The 21,480-nt window shown below is 38.1% G+C and overlaps 2 protein-coding genes across 2 annotated transcripts; both read left to right on the forward strand.

Moving 5' to 3' along the window:
* The first annotated feature begins 8,005 nt into the window (after positions 1 to 8,005).
* On the forward strand, positions 8,006 to 9,973 carry LOC149045127 (serine/threonine-protein kinase pim-2-like). Its single transcript, XM_089205850.1, has 3 exons — positions 8,006 to 8,074; positions 9,051 to 9,207; positions 9,679 to 9,973. Exons 1-3 carry the CDS (start codon positions 8,006 to 8,008, stop codon positions 9,864 to 9,866), a joined length of 414 nt encoding a protein of 137 aa, XP_089061976.1. The 3' UTR covers positions 9,867 to 9,973.
* Positions 9,974 to 12,195: 2,222 nt separating this feature from the next.
* Positions 12,196 to 20,445, forward strand: LOC113682255 (F-box/LRR-repeat protein 5). The gene is made up of 8 exons (XM_027199408.2): positions 12,196 to 12,363; positions 12,865 to 13,203; positions 14,790 to 14,882; positions 15,202 to 15,722; positions 16,416 to 16,623; positions 17,118 to 17,200; positions 18,130 to 18,405; positions 18,987 to 20,445. Exons 1-8 carry the CDS (start codon positions 12,211 to 12,213, stop codon positions 19,213 to 19,215), a joined length of 1,902 nt encoding a protein of 633 aa, XP_027055209.2. The 5' UTR covers positions 12,196 to 12,210; the 3' UTR covers positions 19,216 to 20,445.
* The last annotated feature ends 1,035 nt before the right edge of the window (positions 20,446 to 21,480 follow it).

A 21,480-nucleotide genomic window follows, 5' to 3' on the forward strand; every position in this document is an offset into this window, starting at 1 on the left:
TGAGTTGCAAACTGTGAACGGATCATTTTCCATCCCTAGATTCATATTTCATTCGTTCAATCTAATTTCGCATTACTCTTTGCTTCAATTTCGCTGATTCCTAACAGTTCATCGGTGACCTTTAAAAGTTATATGTACAGGACCTGTCATTACGACAAAACTAAGAATCTGAGCTCAAGAAATATGATTCTTAAAAGAAACAATCTACTGCACACTCGTTTTGTTGATTTAAGAAAGGGGTGTTATCATCATAACCGGCCATTATGGAGGTTTGAAAGTACACGCTTATAATCGGTGTGGATTATTACAAGGGCCGAGAAAAAAGTGAGAAATAAGATTCAGTTACAAAATAAGCTGCAAAATAAATAAAGGACGACCACGGTAAAAAATTGCTTCATTTAAAACGAATACATTCCTACTACGTAACTCACAATTGTATGAACCGATAAAACTACTCTGGAGAAATTTTCGCTGTGTTGTAAAGACGGGACTTCACTACTTTTGCATCGTAAAGCCACTCTTTGTCAAATTAGGTCTTGTAAAAGAGGAACAATGCCAGTGCATGAAATAAATCTTGCTTTCTGGGTTAAAATTTTTTTGAAAAAATAGGGTAGCGTGTCTCTCACAATGTTTTTTGCCCTTTGGTGCGATTGAAATTAAAACAACAACAACAAACTGTGACACAAAACCTTTTTAGTTTTAAAGTATAATTTTCAAATTTTATTTCCTTCCAACATCAATCTCACTGCAACAACTCAAGACTGTAATTTATTAAAAGTATGTTCTTCTGTTATGTGTTCTTATTTTTCCCTTTTTAAACCTCTGATGCTCCGATCAATGTTTTTCCAACACAGAGGACTGATGTGGGTGGACTTGACTTGCGAAAAAAAAAATTGATGAAAAAAAGGAATTAATGAATAAGTTGTGTTAAGTAAACAATTTGTTTAAATAACGAGATGACAAATTCTGCAAAGTTCACGTTCGTATTCATAAATAAGCCATATTTAACCAATCTCAACTACCTGCATTAGCTTGAGAAAGTGCAAATTGAAGAATTTCACCCTAAATTTGTACGTTTAGAAAGCTTTGGATTCCAAATATAAATTTGTTACGTAATGCCAAACAAGAATGGTTTTTCTCGGCTCAAATTAGCACAATAATCGTTCTATGAAAAGAGCCGTAGAACCTCTTTAGTTCTACATTTCTTTAATAAACATTCAATTGTCTAGCGCCTGTTAGCTTGAAGACAGACCGTCCCCGGTCAAATATTTTTTCAGATAAAGAACTAACGAGGGATTGAGGGCTTCGTTTTAGGGGAACTTTTGAAATTTAGTTTATGGCATGATGACGGTGACACAAAAAAATAAAATAAACAAAACTACCTACAGTGTGTAGTAAGAATTTCGCTGAGTGTTTGAAGTGTTAACCTTCTTTTTTGAAATTATAGTCAAAGCTAAAATCTTGGAGTCCTCTTTGATTGAAATTGAAACATAAAAGAATCTTCCGTCAAAAGAAAAAGGCGATTACGTAGTTGGAAATGCATGTAACGAATGATCGTTCTTCTCATCCAAGGCTTTGTTTTACTACGTTGTCGATGTATTTGCCGGCGCAGTTTACTGAGATCCCAGTTTTTTTTGCTAAGGAATTCGTCTCAAGAGCTTCTTCCTTAAGATTTTATTTTTTGCGCGATGAAAAAGTTGGCCAGGTAATTATATTTCAATTTATTTATTTCAGAGCGAGAGCGCGCAATGCTGTTTCCAGATTCCTACTTCTCTGCTAAAAGACGTTTGGTAAATCATGCCATCGAAACAACAGCTTTGGTAGATACTCAGCTTAGTCTTGGTGCTGTAATGAGAGGAACTCCACATGTTGTTGTGCATTCTGAAGGCGTTTCTGGCCTTCTTGAGACGGTTTTTGATGTCACTCCCTGCTCCTCCATCATGCCTTTCTGTGCTTCCCAGGTAAGTGAGCTCTTCAGTTGTTGGCAGGTCTTTTCTGTTCACTTGAACTGGTCTAGGATTGGTCACGTTCAGCAGCATCACTTCCGTCTTCTTTTGGCTGATCTTAAGGCCAACCTGCTGTGCGTAAGTACTGAGTCGGGTCGTCTTTTCCTGCATGTGTTGGTGAGTATGGGGGACCAAGGCTAGATCATCTGCAAAATCGAGGTCCTCCAGCGTTGAGAAGGGTCCATCTGATGCCCCGTGACTGATCTTCTGTTGTGTGCCTCATTACCCAGCCAATGGTCATGTCGAAGAGCATCGCCGACATTGTACAGCCTTGTCCGATGCCAGTCTTCACTTCAAAGCTGGTTTCGCTGTTGTCCACTCTGCATGTTGTTGTAGAAGCTTTTGATGATGTCGATAATCTGCTGTGATATACCATAGGCCCGAAGGGTGTGCCACAGACTTTCCCGGTGCACGCTGTCAAAAGCCTTCTCAAAGTCTACAAAGTTGATGTAGAGTTGTCTCTACCACTCAGTGCACTGCTCTATGATGTTACACAGGGTGAAGATCTGGTCTGTGCATCCCTCTCTTTTCCAAAATCCTGCCTGCTCTCTTCTCAGTTGTTGGTCCACTGTGTCGGCTATTCGCTGGGTGATGATCTTGGCCAGTATCTGGCTGAGTACAGATATTAAGGTGATTCCTCGCCAGTTGTTGCAGTTGTTGAGGGCACCTTTCTTCGGAATCTTCACAATGACTCTCTCTGTCCAATCTTCAGGTAACTTCATCCCCTCCCAGATGTCTGCAAAGAGCGGCTGGAGTGGGTCCGCTGCTAGCTGTGGATCTGCTTTAAATACTTCTGTACTGAGATTGTCTTGCCCAGGCAATTTTCCGTTCTTGAGGGACTTGATGGCTGCTATGATCTCTTCTTTTCCTGGGCTATCGGTGTTGACATCCAGGTCTGTCTCTGCCTCTTGTGTATCTGCCTCTGTTGGTGGTGGTGGTGGTCTGTTCAGAACTTCACTGAAGTGTTCCGTCCCTCGTGCGTCTTGTTCGGCTTCTGTCGTGATTAGTCGCCCCTGCTTGTCCATGATTAGAGCGTCAGTGCCTCTTCTGTACCTGCCAAACACCAGCTTGGTGATCTTGTAGACTCTGTCTTGCTCTCCCCTGCTTGCTGTATCTTCTGCCTGGCTTGGAAGGTAGGTCGCTTATGTGGCTCCGCTTGTCTGTTCTTATCATCCTCTTCGCTGTTGGGTTCGCTTCGCTATGTTGTTGCTTGTATCTCTCTTTCAGTTGCTCTGATTTGGCCTCTAAGACTTTCTTCTTGAGAGTTCTTCTGTTTTCAATGGTTTGCCAGGTATTCTCTGTGATCCACTCCTTCCTCTTCCTCTGCTTTGTTCCAAGGCAGGCTTTGCAGGTCTGCTAGTAGGCTATCTTAAGCTGTTGCCACTTTGCATTGATGTCTCCTGAGCCTCCCTGCGTCTGGTCTTCAGCATCTGCCAGTATCTGGAACTTATTTTTCAGCTGGAGTGTGAAGGCAATCTTTACTTTAAGGTCTCACAGCTTCTCCACGTCAGAGTGTGGTCGCCCTCTCAGACTGGATCATGTCTTCCTTATGGCTGCCAGGTATGTACTTAACATTGACTACATAAGGCTTTAACCTGAGAATCATCTTTTTAAGACAGAGGGGTGCTTGAGGAATAGGCTTCTGCAGGATTGCTTTTAATGGCTTGTGATCATTTTCAACTGTAGTCTCTCGTTGCCCATACAAATAATCATGAAACCGCTCACATCCAAAGACAATGGCCAGCACTTCTTTTTATATCTAAGCATAATTTTCTTGGCTTGGAGACAGGGCTTTAGATGCGTAAGCAATTGGGCGGTCATTCTGCGGAAGAACTGCATCATCACCTTTTGAGCTTGCATCAACAGACAGGGTCACTGGTTCTTTCGGGTCAAAGAACTTGAGGAGCTGAGAAGATTGAAGTTTTCAGGCATTTAAATGTGTCATCTTCTACTTGTCCCCAGGTTCATACAACATCTTTCTATAGTAGCTGGCAGAGTGGAGCACTCTTCTGAGACATGACTGGGATGAACTTAGACAAATAGGTCACCATACCTAAGAATCTCTGTAAGTCTTCACGATTGGTTGGGGTTGGCATAGCGATTATTGCTTCAACTTTCTTAGGGTCTGGTTTAACACCGTCTGCACTCAACACATGGCCCACATAATGAACTTCAGATTCTCGAAAACGGCATTTCTCCCTGTTAAGCTTAAGGTTGTGCCCACGATAGCGGTCCAACATCTTTCTAAGCCTCACATCATGCTGCTCCACATCTTTCCCCCACACAACAAGATCATCCACAATTACCTCAACACCTTCAATGTCCCGAAACAAATGGAACATAACATTCTGGAAGACTTCTGGGGCCAGTGCTATCCTAAATGGCAAACGTTTGTAACTATACCGACCAAATGGGGTGTTAAAGGTAGCTAGCTTGCTACTGTCCTTGGCTAGTTTAACCTGCCGAAGGACATGGTTAGCATCAAGAACACTGAACACTTTTGTATTGGGCATTCTGCTAATCACATCTTCCACGGTCTGCATGGGAAAATGTTCACGCATGACGGCACGACTGAGGTTGCTAGGATCCAGGCACACTCTGAGCTTGCTATTCTTCTTCTTGGCAACCACAAGACTGTGTAACCAGGCAGTGGGCTCTATACATTTCTTAATGACTCCCAGCTTCTCCATTCTCTGAAGCTTCTCTTTAAGAGGCTCGCGAAAGGCCTCAGGACGCCTACGGGGAGGGTGCACAACAGGGATGGCATTGGGATCAATTTGAATTTTGTGCTGGACGCCTTTAGTCTCAGCCAGGCCCTCAAACACGTCTGCATATTCGGATTATAGATTCTCTTCTTGAAGGTGGTAAATTCTCTTTATCAGGCCTAAATCAAGACAGGACTTCAATCCAAGATTGAATGGTAAATCTTGCTCAGTGAGTATGAAGTCTACAACGGTGAATTTCCCTTTGTGCTCACAAGTTAGGCTGATCCTGCCCCTGGGTGTGATTCGACGTCCGTCATACACTTTCAGCTTGGCTTTGCTCTGGCGGGTCTGTTTGGGACCAACTGGAAGTCCAGCCAACAACGACTTGGAAATGACATTACAATCAGACCCTGAATCTAATTTAAAATTCACACTTGTATCAGCAATCTTGAGCGAGACTTGCCAATCGTCTTGAGAAGGGCATTCATTTCTGGACTCCACTGAAAAGGTCAGAAAATCGGCTTCGTTGTCTCTGCCCTCCGATTCAACGACTGCGTGTACCGTTTTCCCGCCAAAATCCCACAGTCTTTTCAGGTAAACGTTCGCAAAATGATCTCGCATCTGGCAGTAATCACACGTTTCGCCCAAAGCAGGGCAAGATCCCCACAAGTGAGAAGAACCACAAAACGTGCACTTTCCTTTTTGTGAGCCCGAACCTGGTCTCTGTCGACACGGAGGATTTTTTTCCTCTCTGCCGCCGCCAGCTCGAATTTCATTCACAGTTGGATTTTCAATGTTTACTCCTTTGGGCCCATCACTTTAATCTGTTCTTTTGAGGCTTCGGACACTCTTGCCATAGAAATCGCTTTTTCCAGTGTAAGCTTCTCTTCCCTCAGTAATCGTTCCTTCACCTGTAGATCTCGTATACTAATCACGAACTTGTCTCGCACCATGTCATCAACTGGCGACGAGTAATCGCAAGACTTCACCTTGTTTTTCAAATGTGTGACGAAATGATCCACGTTTTCAGAATCTTTCTGTGTTATCTGCCAAAACTTATGTCTCTCGAAGACTACGTTCTTCCTGGGGTTATAGTACTGCTCAAACTGCTCCAGGACTTTGTTCAACACTTTCTTTCCTTTGTTGTGCATCACAGTCTCTGACTCTTGTAGGTGCCATTTTTCTGAAATCTCGATATCATGATCTTTACAGATGCTCCAATGGAGATATGCTGCAGCATTATTATGCCTAAAGATGTACTCTTTTTTAGCTAATACCTCACATCCAGATATAGTATGGTCCACTGTCTCTTCATATTGGGAAAAAATCCTGCATTTGCTCTCTACTTGCTGGCCACATTGAAACTGCAATAAGCGTGTAAGTCTCCTGGCCTTTAATAACAACACCACAAACCAAATTCGAATGAAGATTTATTGTAGCCGACGTGCTTGGTACTAAGAGTGTGCATACAAACAGCGTGGGTTGAAACTAAAACGGTAAAAAAGCAAAAAAGTTACAAGTTGCGACTAAGGTAAATTAGAGTAAGGAAATAACAAAACTGCAAAACGAGGACTGTGAAGTACACTTACATTGTTTCGGCCAGAGAAAACTGCTGTAAAGCGGACTGCGAATAACGCGAAGAGACTTGCAAGAAACTAAACAGAACTGCGCTAAGCGCGGACCAAAATGAACTGCCCAAACTGTACTGCAAAACTACGATATGAAAAATACGCTAGAACATGCGGAAAATAAAACTATAGAAATTTAGAAAGGCGCTAATGAAGATGAAACAGCACAGAAACGCCAACGAGGGCGCGAAAACTGACAGAAAGGAATAAACACCTAAATAAACGCCAAAAAAAAAAGACTAAACAAATGGACGAAAAGAAGTATAAACTAATTTGCGTACGCAAAGGAAAAACAAATTACGCAAGAACGAATAATAGAAAAAATGTCACACTTGGATCTTACACACATGTTACTTTGTGGTAGTTTGTGGTGTTTTATTGCGTGGTCTTGAGCTGCAACAAATAGTCCCCTGTTTCTCCTTTCAGATTACTTGAAAACCATTTGTTGGTGGTGACTGTGTCTAAGTGAGGCTTCTCTAGAATCCTGGAATACTGGCCATGCAATGCTTTTTTTTCCACTTTCATTTATTCATGGATTTCATCCTGGACTTTGATGTGTGTTTCAGGGCCTTAGCATTTTCTGAGGCTGACTTATCCTCTCTGTTCTCAAAGTCTGGCATTGTTACTTCCCTTTTGAGCTTAGTAGCATTCTTGGTTATTGAATTTTTGGACTTAAATCTTTCATGTTCAAGCGCCTGCTTTGGATATTGCCCTTCTTTGTACCTTAGGTAATGATTGAGCCCTATTGTTACTGTTTTGAATGTTGTTTCTACATCAATCAAGCCCCTTCCTCCATCTTTTCTTGGGATGTACAGCCTTTTCACATCTGCTTTAGGATGTAACACCTGGTGCTTGTTCAATAGTATGGGTGTTTTCATGTCAATCTTCTTCGGTTTGGAGATTTTCCAGTCAATGATGCCAAAACTATAATGCACAACTGGGACTACAAGGCTGTTGATGGCTTCTATTTTGTTTCTTCCATTGAGCTCAGTTCTTAGGATCAATCTTACTCTCCTATTATATTATTTTCTTATCCTCTCTTTCATTTTGCTATGCTGGATACCATCACTTTTATCTACACCCAGGTATTTGTATGCTCCTTCCTGGTTCAATTCTTGTATTTCTGTCTCCTCATCTATTATTTTGTTTCCAGTTGAGGTTAATTTACCTTTCTTGAAACTGGCTTTGGCACATTCCACCAGGCCAAATTCCATACCAATATCATCACTGAATTGTGTCACTATTTTCAGTTCTCCAACTTGTTTTTCCTTATTCTTGTTGTTCAATTTTAGGTCTTTCATATAAAACAGATTACTAGGCAAGAATGAATCTCCTTGAAAGATCCCTCTTTGGATCTTGATCTGATCCATTGTGATCCATTCATCATTACAAGATGGCTTCATTGTAGTTTTCCAGTTTCTCATTGAGGTTTCCATGAACTTGATTCGTTTTTTATTAAATCTGTACATCTGTAAGGTCTTTAGTATCCAACTATGAGGGACACTATCATAAGCTTTTCTGTAATCTATCCAAGTCATAGTCAAGTTCTTTTTCTTCTTTTTGCAGTCTTCTATGACCATTTATTCATTAGGAGGTGATCTTTGCATCCGTATGTTCTCCAGACACAAACTCTCTGTTCTATGGGCAATATATCATTCTTTGTGACATGGGTGTAGCTTCTTTTGGCCTAAAATCGATGGGAGAACTTAAGAGGATGTTGATAAACAGGCAATTGGTCTAAAGTTTTTGGGGTTCTCTGTGTCTTTGTTCTTTGGTAGTTAGTAAGTTTGTGCTGTTGCGAACCAATTAGGCAGATTTTCGGGGTTTCGACTGCTTGGTTATATACATTCAGGTTTTGATGTAGTGTTGTGAGTTGTTTGAGCCAGAAGTTAAGAACCGCATCAGAGCCTGGTGACTTCCAGTTGCTTGTTTTCTTTAAAGCGGTCTGCAACTCATCTTGGCTTATATCCTCCCATGGTTGGCATTCTGTTTCTGCTCCTCTCTCTTTATCCACCCTGTTGAATGGTTGTACTCTCAATTGTTCTCTAAGAGGGAATGCCAGAATGTTCCTGTTGGCTCTTTCTTAGGTGGTTTTTCAACTGATATGTGTTCTTTTCCAAGGTTTCTGAAGAACTTATTTCTATTGTTTGGAAAAATCTGGTTTTGACTGACTTATTTACTTGTTTACACATATTCTCCCGACTCTTTGAACTTTTGCTTGAATTTTCATTTTGAAGGATTCTCTTTCCTGTCGGCAGTTCTTGGTTTGTTGTTATTTTGTATTTCTTAATTCTTTGTTTTTTTTTGAGATCTTTTGGGTTTCCCCTTTCTGTGTCGTCTGTTAGTATCTACAGTTCAGCTCTCATGCTTTTAATCTGATTCTCAATTCTGGTCTTCCATTTTGGTTGTTGCTGTTTATTACTTTTTGTCGTTGAGACTTTTTGGTGTTAACACTAGTAACTAACACTCTTATTCTTTCTCCCTCTCTTGTTACAGCTGAGAGGAAGAGAAATCCCGGCTGAGGCTTATCTGATGAGTCGAGTGCGTCACCCAAACGTCATCCAAATCTACCAACTTATCTTTACTGAAGAACATTACTGTTTTTTTATGGAACGACCAGAATCTTGCAAAGACTTTTTTGACGTCATACAGGACCGTAACTCCGCAGGAAACCCATTGTCTGAAAAGAAGTGAGACGACACTTCGCTCAGATCTTGGAAACTAACATCAAATGCGATGAAAAAGTTGTTATACACCGCGTTATCAAGCCTGAAAATATCTTCCCGGATTTTTCAAATGATGAAGTGAAATTGAATGACTTTGGATTGGCATCTGAGACACAAGAAGAGCCTATTGACAGCTTTAGAGGTAAGAACTGTTCAATCAGTGAAATCGGTTTCAAGTGATCTCAACTCAACATAACAAAGATTAATCACGCATTCAGAAACCAGCTTAGTTAAAAGATCTTGTAGGAAAATGACCCTTAATTTTTCGAAGCAAGCTTCCTTATTTTTGCTTATCTTATCTTTGCTGATATTGATCATTTTAATTTTGCCTCCCTTAACACTACATATTGTTCCAGTTAAGTCGTACTTTGCATCACGTCACGTGACGGCAAGTCAGTGGGAGGAAGTGGAAGCTAGGAATACGGCGGTGCAGCCAGGAATACGGGTAGTGGCCAGAGCCTCTTCAAATTTATGTAATTTCCTTTTCCTATTCCTCTTGCGACTCTGAATTTCGACAACCGCCCGTTAAAGAGGCTTAATCTTAACAAAAATCCAATAGAAATTGTTTTCTCTTTGTTCTTGACTAAACTTAATATCAATACTTTTCTTCTAGGTATGAATCTATACATGCCCTCTGAATTCATGAAGACAAGTAAATATGATGGTTGCGGGGCAACCATATGGGTGATGGGAATTCTCTTGGTCGATATGTTGCCACCAATTATTTCTGCATTTGGAAAACTGCAACATTGTTTGAGCATGGAGCTCAGAATACCTCAACACTTTTCATCAAGTGTGTAACAGTTTGGTTAAGTGAACATTTTTAAACACTGCGTTCATTATCATAACAAACAAAAAATCTTCGCAAATTCTCGTATGACAGTCGGAAAGTTTCGCCCTCAATTACTGATCAAGTTGTAAAGGAAACTGTTGTTGGGTCATTGTTGGTTATCACCACTCAAGCTCTCTAAGGATAATTGTAGGAGTTACTTCGCCTTTACATTAATGAACTGGCTCCAGTTAAGCAATCAACTATAGGAAGAATCGTCGGGTTCCGAATTATTTCACTTCAGTTTCGAGAGATCACGGACCTAAAAGTCCTTAGAGATAATGCAGGGACTTCGAGGGGATTTTCCGTGAAAATCTGGTTTAAAAGCGATAATCATCTATCTTTTCCCTTATTTAACAGAGATCAAGAATATTGTTTATATACTTTGTGGAATCTCGAAGCAGATCAGCGACCAACTCTTAGACAAGTTCTCCAGCATCCATGGTTCTCAGTTAAAGTGTAAACTCCTCTCTTTATTATGGACCTTGTTTGCTGATTACGAGATGTCGTTTTTTTTTTTTAGTATGACCGATTATTTGTACTCGGTACAATTGCCTTGATAAATTGTGTGTTGTTACTGAGAGTCTCTAACAGTAGCCTTGAAATGTCGCGTAGTAAGGTGAGACAAGAAAACGTAGATTCTCCGACAGGGTTGAATAATGTCAAACTAGCTACAACGGTTTAGCGGAACTAAATGCGCAAACTACCTGAACCAGTTCATAGGGTGAAAATGATCTAACTAGCTGATATGGGACAACATGCACAAAAGGGATCTTATAATGTACAGCGAAATGGTGAGTCCGAACATAAATGGATCCTATTGATTCGGAGTGACGATAGAATCCCTAAAAGGAACCTAATAGATCTTAGTGAAATGCATAGCCTATACACGAATCTTAATGATCCCTGGCATGACGGAGTCCCTAAAAGGAACCTACTAATTTTTCGTGAAATGGAGTATATACACAGGTTCTTGAAATATAGTACAGTGAAATGGAGAGGTTACTGATTCTCTAAGGGATCCTATCGATTTGAAGCGAAATTTTGTGTCCTTAACAGGGCTCCTACGATGTACAATAAAGTGGACAGTCTCCATCATGGTCCTTGTAGACCTTGTAGCGTGATGCTCTGATAAACAAGGCCACACTCCGAGAGAAAATCTTCCATGTACGTTAAGATTTTTCTTAAACATTTTGCCGTTATTTTAATTGAAGTGTAAATAAAATGTCGCCTTGGGAAAAGAGTGTAAAAAACGTTAAAAACTTTGTTTCCAAATTATAATGAAGAGCCAAGGGCCCACTTCCATAAAATACCAAGGCTTGGTCAACTCATTCTTTATGTCTCCTTCTCTTGTTGGTTGATTTTTACGTCAAAAATGAAAATGGATACCAGACAATTTTGTTTCTGGATAAATTAGGCTATATGAGATTGCTAATTTTTCGTCTAAAAATTAATTTATATGATTAATTATTAACCGGCTTAATCTAAAACTTACGCCTATTTAATGTAGAACCCCTGACTGAGCGGTTGAACGTTATATTCACCATCGTAAATAAGAAAGTTCAATCGTTTCTTACAAGAAATTTTAAAGTTTACGTCGTCTTGATCTCTTATGTCTCTGATAACAGAAAAAAGTCTAGTCTAGCACGAGTTTAGTTGTATTCTCTTTCGATCTCCACTCGTTTCTCAATGAATGGAGTCTTATGGCATGCAGGGTCATTTCGTCGCCGTCAAGAAAATGGAGCAATGTCGGGATCTGAGAAACTGCGCACCCACCCCTCCCTAACCCAGCTTTAACCCTAACTTGATGACTGTTGTTAGGTAGGGGTGGGGTAAATTCGCAGTTGCTCAGATACTGACATAAACGTTCTCGTCCGAATCGTGAGCTTCTAGTTGTATGTGATCTGTGGCTTACTATACTCTCTCTTTAGCGTTCACAATGCAAACTGGCTAAGGAAAAAAAATTAAACTCGTGAGGTACGAGTTGAAAACTCGAAGAAAAATTCCATATCTGCGCGCACCCATGTATTATTCTCAAACTTATTCCATGCGTTAATTTTCGTAAAAGTCACGTGAAAGTCACGTGAAAAGCACGTGGACATCTTTATTTATCCCACAACACACAGTGTTTCGATATGCCTTTTGATTTAGTTGTTAAAGTCCTTTGATGAAAATCTTTTTACCTACGTATTTATCTACGGCGACTTTTGGCTAAACACGGGAAAAACCGGAGCAGCGAAATTGATGGACTTTCGATTCATATTAAAGCGTGTAAATGAGGTTACTAACTATAACTTGATGCAATATTATGACGTCATGTCCCGTCAAGCCATGCGAACTGTAAAGAAAATCTACTACCTTAAGACTGTAAACATGGCGCTGTGTCAACAACCCTGGCCGGAGGAAATAGATGTCTTTACTGGACCTCACTTGCGGATGAAGCAGCTTGTTTATGAAGCTTTAGAGAAGGTATGTACTGGGTGTTTGAAGTTAAGTGTGTGAACTTATTCGGTTCCTGATTTTACTGGTATGTGCTCTATCGCAAACTTTTCTGTGATAATTTTCTAAGTGTCTTTGCAACATGCACGTAAGGTTACATTAGCTTTCATAGAAGCTCCATCCTGAAAAGATTCCTCGAAGTATGCATGATATTGTATAAAACGTTATTTTTATATAAACATTTTAATGTAGGATATATAGCTATGTTGGCAAACGTTATTCAATAAAATAATGCAAGTTGAGATTCTAAGGATGTTAATTAAGCTGTGTTGTAATCACAGTAGTTGTACGAAACTCCATTCTACAACACAAGTTTCGCTTCGTATTTTCGAATATGTGGTATTTGATCGATCAGGAATTGGTATTAGCGTATCATTGATTTGATTTAAAATATATGCAAAGAAAATATGGCTTAAATTTGTTCTTTTAAAATAACGTTGATGGTTTTTAATATTGTTTTACGACTTTCAGCTCTCGGCCACCAACTTTAAAGACGATGTTTCTCTGATCGGACTTTTGGGGTGTATCAACTCCACCTTTCAAGAACTGAAACATCATGAGGAAATTGAAAATACTTGCATTATGAAAGTTTTGCAGCATCGTTTGATTAGTAAACAGATTCAGGCTATTGTGCGTGATGTTCACAAAGACAATCATGTTTTGGAAATTTTGTCATTAGCAAGGAAAGGACTTAAAAGTGCATCAAAAAGCAGAACTAATTTGAACAGGAGAACATTTGAAGACAGACTCAAAGGAGCATTGGAATCATTTCAAAGAGAATTCCTCCCCCACATGAGGCATGAAGAGGAGGTAAAGGCTTTTGAAGGAGAAATCCTTTGCTGCAACAGGCAGAGATGGGTCCAGACAAATTGATGTGACAGTTTGTATAATTTGACTTGTATATGAAATGCGTGAGAAAGGCAAAAATCTTCATATCATCATACTAAATTGTGATGAATATTCTCATTTCATACTGAAAGGAAGTAAGCATACTTTTACCAAGAATGTAGTGTGTTGTTGTTCATGTAGCCAGACTTGGTGAATATAAGTCAATTGATGGGTTCAGCAATTGATGCTTTGTTGCATGTATAATAGAAGGAAAAGGGAAAAGAAGTTGATTTTTGGGTGTTCCAGCAAGGAGAGGACTTTTCTCAAAAAATTTCCTTGGCATTTGTACCAAAATATACACATGTTTATTTGCAAGTCTTAGGTTTCTTCTTGCAGGATTTTACTTGAAATAAGTCCAAAACTGTTTGGCCAGAATTCATATTAAATTGACAAATTGCTGGACCATTTAAGTGGCTGAAATTCGCAGTCTCCAGCCTCAAAAATGACGATACAAAACATTTTAGGTAAATCATGTTACTTTATTGTGATATTAAATAAGAAGGATTATCGTAATTTAGTGGGATGATATGAAGCTTTGTAACATTCTCTTTCACTTTTTCAAAATTCAAAATATAAAGCTATCACGCCAATTGTGTGGGCTCCACATGGAAGAGAGTATTGCTAAAGAGATTTCTGCCAATGTGAAGTTGGTGGTATTTGGGAATGTACAATGTTATATCTTAGCTGCTATTTTTGTACAGTAGTGCTGTTAAAGAAAGATGTGCAGCTGTATTTGTTTGATGGTGAGCATGGGAAGAAAAAACAGAGTCCTCACTGAGGAATCAAACTTTTGGCCCTTGGTCCAAGCTTGGCTCTATTGTATGGTGTTACATTTCCTGTCTTTGTTACTTGCTTGCAGAAAAGTGGTTACATCTTTTCTTTTCTTTTTGATGACTGTGTTCAAAATTTAAAGTCTTCATTATATGTAGTTTAGTTACTATGTCTGTTTTACTACTAGGTTTTCTTAGGGGACACTTCAGAAAATAGCTACTGTAGTAAGTTTGAAATACCACATGATCTAAAATGGAGGAACTAAGCTTGGTCATATTTCAGAATAGTTCATACTTGTGTCCAACTTTTTATAAATCTTTTGCCTGCTTCCCATTGCTGTCCTTTATTTTGATCTTCTCCTATTCAGGGACAATTTGTTTCTGGATAGGGGACTGAGTTGATTTTATTTGAAGGATGTGCCTCAAGGAAAGACCCCAGGTGTAGTCACAGTCAATTAAAATCCCTACATTGAACCTTGTGGGTGCTGTACATACCGTTGCTTTGTTTGTGTCAGACCAAAGAAACAATCATAACTTACTTTGTATATCATACTTAACACTCAAGAGCTTAATCTCAGGCAGACATCTCTCTCTCAATCTGATATGGTCATATGATTATTAGTTAATTTGATAGCAAATTCTTGTATAAAAATCATAGAGATCCCTAAAATCTTCTTTGTTATTGATGTTATAATGTACACTAAGACTGCCACATGGCATCCTCTCTGATGTTTTCAGGTTTTCCAGCCGTTACTTATGGAATACTTCACATTTGAGGAATTGAAAGAAATCAAAACCAGGGTTCATCAGTTGCACTCTGCTTTTACTGAGGTACATTGTTCATAGCTTTTTCCCCTAAATGTTGTGGTGTTCAGATTTATAGATGTGGTGAAAAATTAGAGAGTAAACTCCAACAAGTTTTTCCAAAACTGATATTTAATTATTGAATAATTTGTTGGCTTGACTGTTAACATTTTGTTGGGATAATATTTATAATCATTCAGTTTAAAACACATATCTTAAAGAGAAAAGTCAATTTGATCTGAAATTTGCTTTTTGTCAACAACCAACACTTAGATTGGCAACTGTTTGTTAAAATTTTAATCAAAGTTATGTCAAACTTTGAAATTGAGTTTTATTTATCTTTCAGCATTCATGTTCCCACGAAACAGGGTCTCCTCCTCTCACCTCACAAATTAACAAGAATAGTGCATTTGATGCTGAAACTTATCAAAATCCTGACAATGAGGGTAACAAATCTTCTTCAGTGGACACAAACTCAAGTGCTACAGAACATTCATCAAAAGAAAGGATGTATCTAAAATCAGGCATGTCCACAGCAGACAATTTTAAGACTAGTGAAAACAACCTCACAAAAAGGACTTTGAAAGCTGAGGTTGATGTTGTGACTGAAAAAGAACAACCTTTGCTGCTGAGTTTTCCACCTGAAATCACACTAAAGATTTTTTCTTACCTGGGCCCCAAAGACTTATGCCATTGTGCCCAGGTTTGTCAGAAATGGTCACACTCTGCTCGAGATGGTGACTTATGGAGAGAGCTTTATCCTGTGCGCTGGATCTTTAAAAAGGATTGGCGGTTTGGTGCAGATAGTGATGACATGTGCTCTTGTAACTGTGATTCGGAGATACCAAGTTTGGGATTTGATGGCAGGTAAGAGGCATTGAGTAGAATAAGTCACCTTTGATCTTGTTAAAATGTCCAGAGCTTAGGTGGCTGGCCATTTCTGAAGATGAGAAGACTTTCGAAACTAAGGGTAATGTCATTGGATTTATCTTTATGTCCAGAATGAATGGGTACCATATCTATTCTGCACATTACTCAGTAACTGAACTTTCGTCATGCATACTCACAGAAAAGTTATAAATAATGTTGACTAAGATTGAAATGATTAATAATCATGTTGTTGTTATCAGGAAGTGGTTCTCCCCATTTTTTTTTTACAATAGCTCTTGTAAACAGCCAGTTTTAGCAGCTAATTTTGTGATTCTTTGGAACCCTTTGGACTACTCCCTGTGTACTGTAGCTATTTTAGGTATAATATAGATGTCAATGAATTGAAAATGTTTTCAGCTAGCTGAGTATATTATTTTGTTTACTTGAAAGGTATAATTACATACCTTGTCTTTTCTTCAACTGACTTGAGAATCTTTTTGAGTAATTACTTTATTAATGGAATTTTTTGCATTGTGGGAAAATGGATTTGCTGGAATGTAATAAAGCAGTAAGACTTTCAAGTTGGATAAAATTTTAACCAGTATTTATCAGTACCATATTGTTCAGATGGTAATCTGATTTTGGTTCCATTACATGATATACTAACTAAAGAAATTTTTTGTGTGGAAGTTCTTTTACTGACACAGACTTGGACAAGGAAGGGTCCAGTGACACTGAGTCCAGTGACACTGAGTCCAGTTATGATGGAGACAGTGACAGTGAGACACACACAGAGATACATCAGCTGCTGGGTTTGGTTCGATACCTGATACCAATGATTGGTCCAACTGTGTGGGTGTTAAAACTTGGCTGTTGTCCAATGTTGAGTAATGGTTTGGTGAGTTAGTAGCTTAAGTGAATGCTGTGACCCCATACAGGTCAGGTTACTCCCTCTGAAAGCAACGGTCTTGTATATATGCTGCATGCATGATTTTGAGCCCAAAATTTTGGCAAGAAGATGCGGCTATTACTTGAGTTGTTATAGTATCATGTTTATCTAAAATGATTTATGTGGATGGCCAAATTAAGTCAGATGAAAGTCCCTATCAGGTTTATAATCCATTTTATAACAGGGGGTGTGAATAAAGAGCCTGTCACTCGTGGTCTAACACTGTAAACAAGGTCTTGTGAAGTCATTTTCCTGTGTTTTGATAAACTGCTATGTAATGTCAGATTTATATGGCTCATTTTCACTGCCCATTTCACTATTGACAGACACTGTTGTGAAATGGAGTAATGGTGCTTTGCTTTGTATGAGAGTGCTTTTAACTTCTGTCTGATTTTGTTAAAAGTTTCTAGTTATTAAGTAACTTTGGTTCATAACTTGCACAGGCATTCAAGATTTTGTCTCAGTGTCCCAATCTAAGGCAGCTTGATTTATCTCAAACTGCAGTGTCAGACTTGGGTTTGAAAGGGTAAGTGAGAATGCAGATCTGTCTTGAGTTGTAATTTAATATAAATTGTTAAAAATGTTAATATAAATCAAATGAATTTTTGATTAAAGGTACACTTTAAATAATGTAATAGACACCACCCCCTTTTTCCCAATAAACACCCTCCTTCCAATGCTGCATAGGTTGTATTGGATGCCCTATTTTATTTAGAAGTCCCCCATGACAATCACCACATTAGTTGCCAATTGCATCTAGTTCTTTGTCATGTTCAAAGTAAGGATAACATTTGTCTACCTTCTTGATCTCAGTTATGGGCAAACCTCCCAACCCCTTTCCAAGTTATTACTGACTCAGAAATTAAAGGGGCTAACAACAACAAAACAACCCTTAATGTAGATTCTAACCCAAACTTTGAAATTTGACAGAGTGATATGGACCGGTAGGAGGCAGTGTGGTGAAGTGGTTAGGGTGCTGGACTTGTAATCTGATGGTCCTGGGTTCAAGTTCTTCACCCTGACATTCTCTGGATTTGTTCTCAGCTGCCCCAAGTCTAACTCCCTGGTTGGGCTGTGTAAATAGCCAACTGGTCTGCCTCCTGCTAATTGGGATTTTCAAGCACTTTAATATGTTTATTTTCAGTCATTGTAAAGTGCTATTGGATGGCAATAGAAATAGTGCTATATGAATGAAGTATCATTATTATAAATATTACCTGTAAATGGCCAAGACATAGCATAGGAAAGACTGGAAAGCCTTTTCTATATTTCCACCAAAAACATATTTAGGTTTGTTGAGCTTGTTGTAAAAGCTGACTGTGCAAGATCTGTTTTTAAATCAAACCTTTTTCTTGCATGATCAGGAAGCCGTAGACAGGATATAAATGTATTGTTCCAAAAGTGATGTATTCATCAACTGAAAACATCTTAAATGAACCCTTTTTGTAATTTCAGATTGTTTCGAAAGGGTGGTGGCTTACAGTTGGAACATCTTGATGTATCTGGCTGCAAAAACATCACAGACAAAACTTTGTTTAAATTATCTTCATCACTGGGTAAACTTCCAGTTGGATCAGGAATTTCTGACATTGAGGATAGCAGTTGTGACTGCCATACAATCTGTTCTTGTGGCAGATTGATAAGTACTGGTATCACTCCAGAGACAGCTAAAAGAGAGCTTGTCTATCTTGGACTATCAGGCTGTTACCAGATTACAGATGCAGGTCTCAGGTCAGTGATAACACTAGACACATAAGATGAATTTGAAACTTTTATTTTTTCCTCCGGAAATAGAAAAACATTTCCTGCCTATGCTGGAAAAAATTATTGACTATATTCTTGAACATGTGTATCATAATAATAATAAGTATTCAACTGAAAAAAATCAAAGGTCTAATTTGGCTATTTTGGATTTATCTTGTTTGAAAAGCTTCATTTTCAATGGAAAAATTTACGAGACTAGTGTGGATAGTAAGCCTAGGAACAAAGGCACATTTCTGAAATCATTTTAAATCATGTTGAAGGATCTGTAATGGAATTTTTTGTTAAAAGCATAGATAGTTCTCCTTTATGCTGCCCTTAAGTTGACAAAATGTGAACCAGTCCTGATTTATTTTAAAAAAAAATAATTATAATAATGTTATTTTTTGGTGTGACATTCAAATTTCTCCTTGACAAGCTGACATCTGCACAGAGAAATGACTCCTTCATTTTACATCATTTTTATCATCTTTTTATTTATTTTAATGAAATGGTATTCATCATATTACTGTTGCTATACTAATGTACCTGGTGCAACTTTGTTTATGCAGGGCATTGGCAAAGTATGGAGGACTTCCCAAGCTTAGGCATTTGGACTTGTCAGGCTGCTTACATGTGACAGCTGAAGGACTTTTGGACTTGGTTTTTGTTTGTCCAGCTTTGGATCATACAGAGTTTTTCTATTGTGATAACATTGATGAGGGTCCTTACCCAGAGACAGCCAGTGGATGCCAGAATCTGCAGTGTAAAAATCGTGTCTGCTGCCGCACTGGGGAGTAACACATTGCATGTTCATAGTGCGCACAAAAATGTGCATCTCAGCATTGAGCTTGAGAGAAGTTTGATTATGTACTTGTTGTTGTTAATAGTTAGTTCATTTGTGAGAACTTCTTTGTTTGGTGCTACTATGAAACTGATATTAACTTTGACTGTACACTAACTGTTGTTTGTGTCATACCAAGTCTACATAAACTTTTGGGTAGACACTGTAATGGTTGGTAGTTGCAGTCTTGTTTTATTGTATAGTTTTGTTTCCAATTTCTTTTCCAATTTTTTTTTCTTATAAAGAATCAATATTTTGTTTTGTAAATTAAAGGCTTATGGTATTGGATTTCATATCACAGACATCAGGTTTGATTGGCATTTATTACAATTGTGAAAAAACACATGATAATGCAATTGATTAGTCAAAAGAGAGCAAACTTACTATTGTATAGGATCAATATTTTGTTTTGTAAATCAAAGGCTTATGGCTTTGGATTTCAAATAACAGATATCAGTTTTGATTGGCATTTATTACAATTGCAAAAAAACATGTGGATAGTACCATTGATTGAGTCAAAAGAAAGCAAACTGACTTTAAAAAAGAAAAAGTGTGTGATAGTTGTGTTTGATAAAGGCGAAGCAGATATATACAGAAGTTGTGAAACTTACAAAACTTTCTAATCAACTCTGAGAAAAATAAAAGCAAAACAGGACTGTTTTTTGCATATCCTAAAGTTAATTGTTATTCAGGTCAGTACAGTATGAACCTGTCAGAATCAAATCAAAGTTTTCACCATTTTCTGAGTTTAAAACATGATTTAAAAAAAATGAGAGAAAAGAGTCAAGTGAAAAAAGTTGATTAACCCTTTAACTCCCAAGATCCCATTTAGTAATTTTTCTCACTGTCTGCCATACAGTTCTTGTGATGTTAGTTTTGAGAATTTGGTAATAGACAAACTTAAAATACCCTAATTGATATATTTCTTTATTCTCATCACTCGTCTGCTCGATATTGTGTTGATATTATAAAGAGAAATTCTGTGTTGGTCACTGATGGGAGTTGGAGAGTTTAAAAAATTAATGTAATTTTATATTTAGCGCTCTTTTCAATAGTGTAAAAGACAAGCTAAAAGCATATCATAGACAGGAACACTTTTGATGCCAATTGTGAGATTAGATATGTACAACAATGGCAAAGTGCATGTAATGAATATATAAATATGAATAATGTGGTTACAAAGGTTATGCAAAGTAGTTCTTCTTGATGATTTAGCTGGTAAAGTACCCTTGCTATGAAAATGAAGATGTTTTGACTTTGATATCATCCTTTTCAAACATCCACCTTTTCAATTCTACACCTCAATTTGAAAAGTTAGCAGGTTTTTTTTTAAACATCAGTTTGTCTTTATTGTTCACCATTAACAAAATGCAGTTAAGTCCTTAAAGCACAATATCCCATGCTGCATGATGAAATAAGATGCATTTACTCATTGCAATATGAAAGCTGCAATTCTTTCACTTAAGTCTTGCCCCTAGCAGAGCCTTCTTAGCACAACTTGTCTGGAAGATAATCTGGAAATGGTGCACAGATTAGGACTTGTGATAAAGTAAAAAAGATCAAAAGTTTGAGTGCAAGTATGATTGACTGCTTAATAGAGGCATTTTGCTTCATGTAATTTTTGGTTGAACATGCTACTTTTTTTTAGCTCTTATAAAAAATTGAAGAGTTTGAACTAATCAAAGTGTCAATTATTGTGTGCACAGGTTTTTAATCGCAAAAGGGTTGATTATCAGTGTCCATGTCTACCTCAGAGATAATAATTGGACACAGTAGCTGTTTTTTTTTTTCACAATTACATAACCACTTACAGGCAATACCAGAACTTCAAGCTGGGAGTGTTCATGTAATACAGAGTGTCCACCATGTAAGGGGTCTGCTTCATACGGATTTAATTGTATGATAAACTATAAAAATAATAACTAATGCTATCAATACTCTTAATTGCAAGCTTATACTGTTGGCAAGATGAAGGCAAGCAATTTGATGGAAATTAGGAAGGAGATTTTTACCCCACAGCATCAATGTATGTGAGTCCTTCTGGCTAATCAAATTCACCCTTAGAAATCTGGAAAATTGTTTCTGGAAAAGTCGACCATTGTAAGTCTGAGTTGTTCTGATGATTGGCTTAAGGGAAGTAGTGGTAAGAGAAAGTTGGTTTAAACACGTATTAACTTGTAGATGCAGGACAAATGTGAGCATCATTTGCATACTTTCTTTTT

The sequence above is a fragment of the Pocillopora damicornis genome, chromosome 5 (genome assembly GCF_964200805.1).
Source record: "Pocillopora damicornis chromosome 5, jaPocDami1.2, whole genome shotgun sequence".
NCBI classification, from domain to species: domain Eukaryota; kingdom Metazoa; phylum Cnidaria; class Anthozoa; order Scleractinia; family Pocilloporidae; genus Pocillopora; species Pocillopora damicornis.

Bases quoted from the DNA above. Each gene is read 5' to 3' on its own strand.
- LOC149045127 (XM_089205850.1), top strand. From the start codon at position 8,006: ATGGGTGTAGCTTCTTTTGGCCTAAAATCGATGGGAGAACTTAAGAGG. The intron at 8,075-9,050 runs GTCTAAAGTTTT...CACTTCGCTCAG, and splicing joins TGTTGATAAACAGGCAATTG to ATCTTGGAAACTAACATCAA. The intron at 9,208-9,678 runs GTAAGAACTGTT...CTTTTCTTCTAG, and splicing joins GCCTATTGACAGCTTTAGAG to GTATGAATCTATACATGCCC.
- LOC113682255 (XM_027199408.2), top strand. From the start codon at position 12,211: ATGTCCCGTCAAGCCATGCGAACTGTAAAGAAAATCTACTACCTTAAG. The intron at 12,364-12,864 runs GTATGTACTGGG...TACGACTTTCAG, and splicing joins TTTATGAAGCTTTAGAGAAG to CTCTCGGCCACCAACTTTAA. The intron at 16,624-17,117 runs GTGAGTTAGTAG...TAACTTGCACAG, and splicing joins CAATGTTGAGTAATGGTTTG to GCATTCAAGATTTTGTCTCA.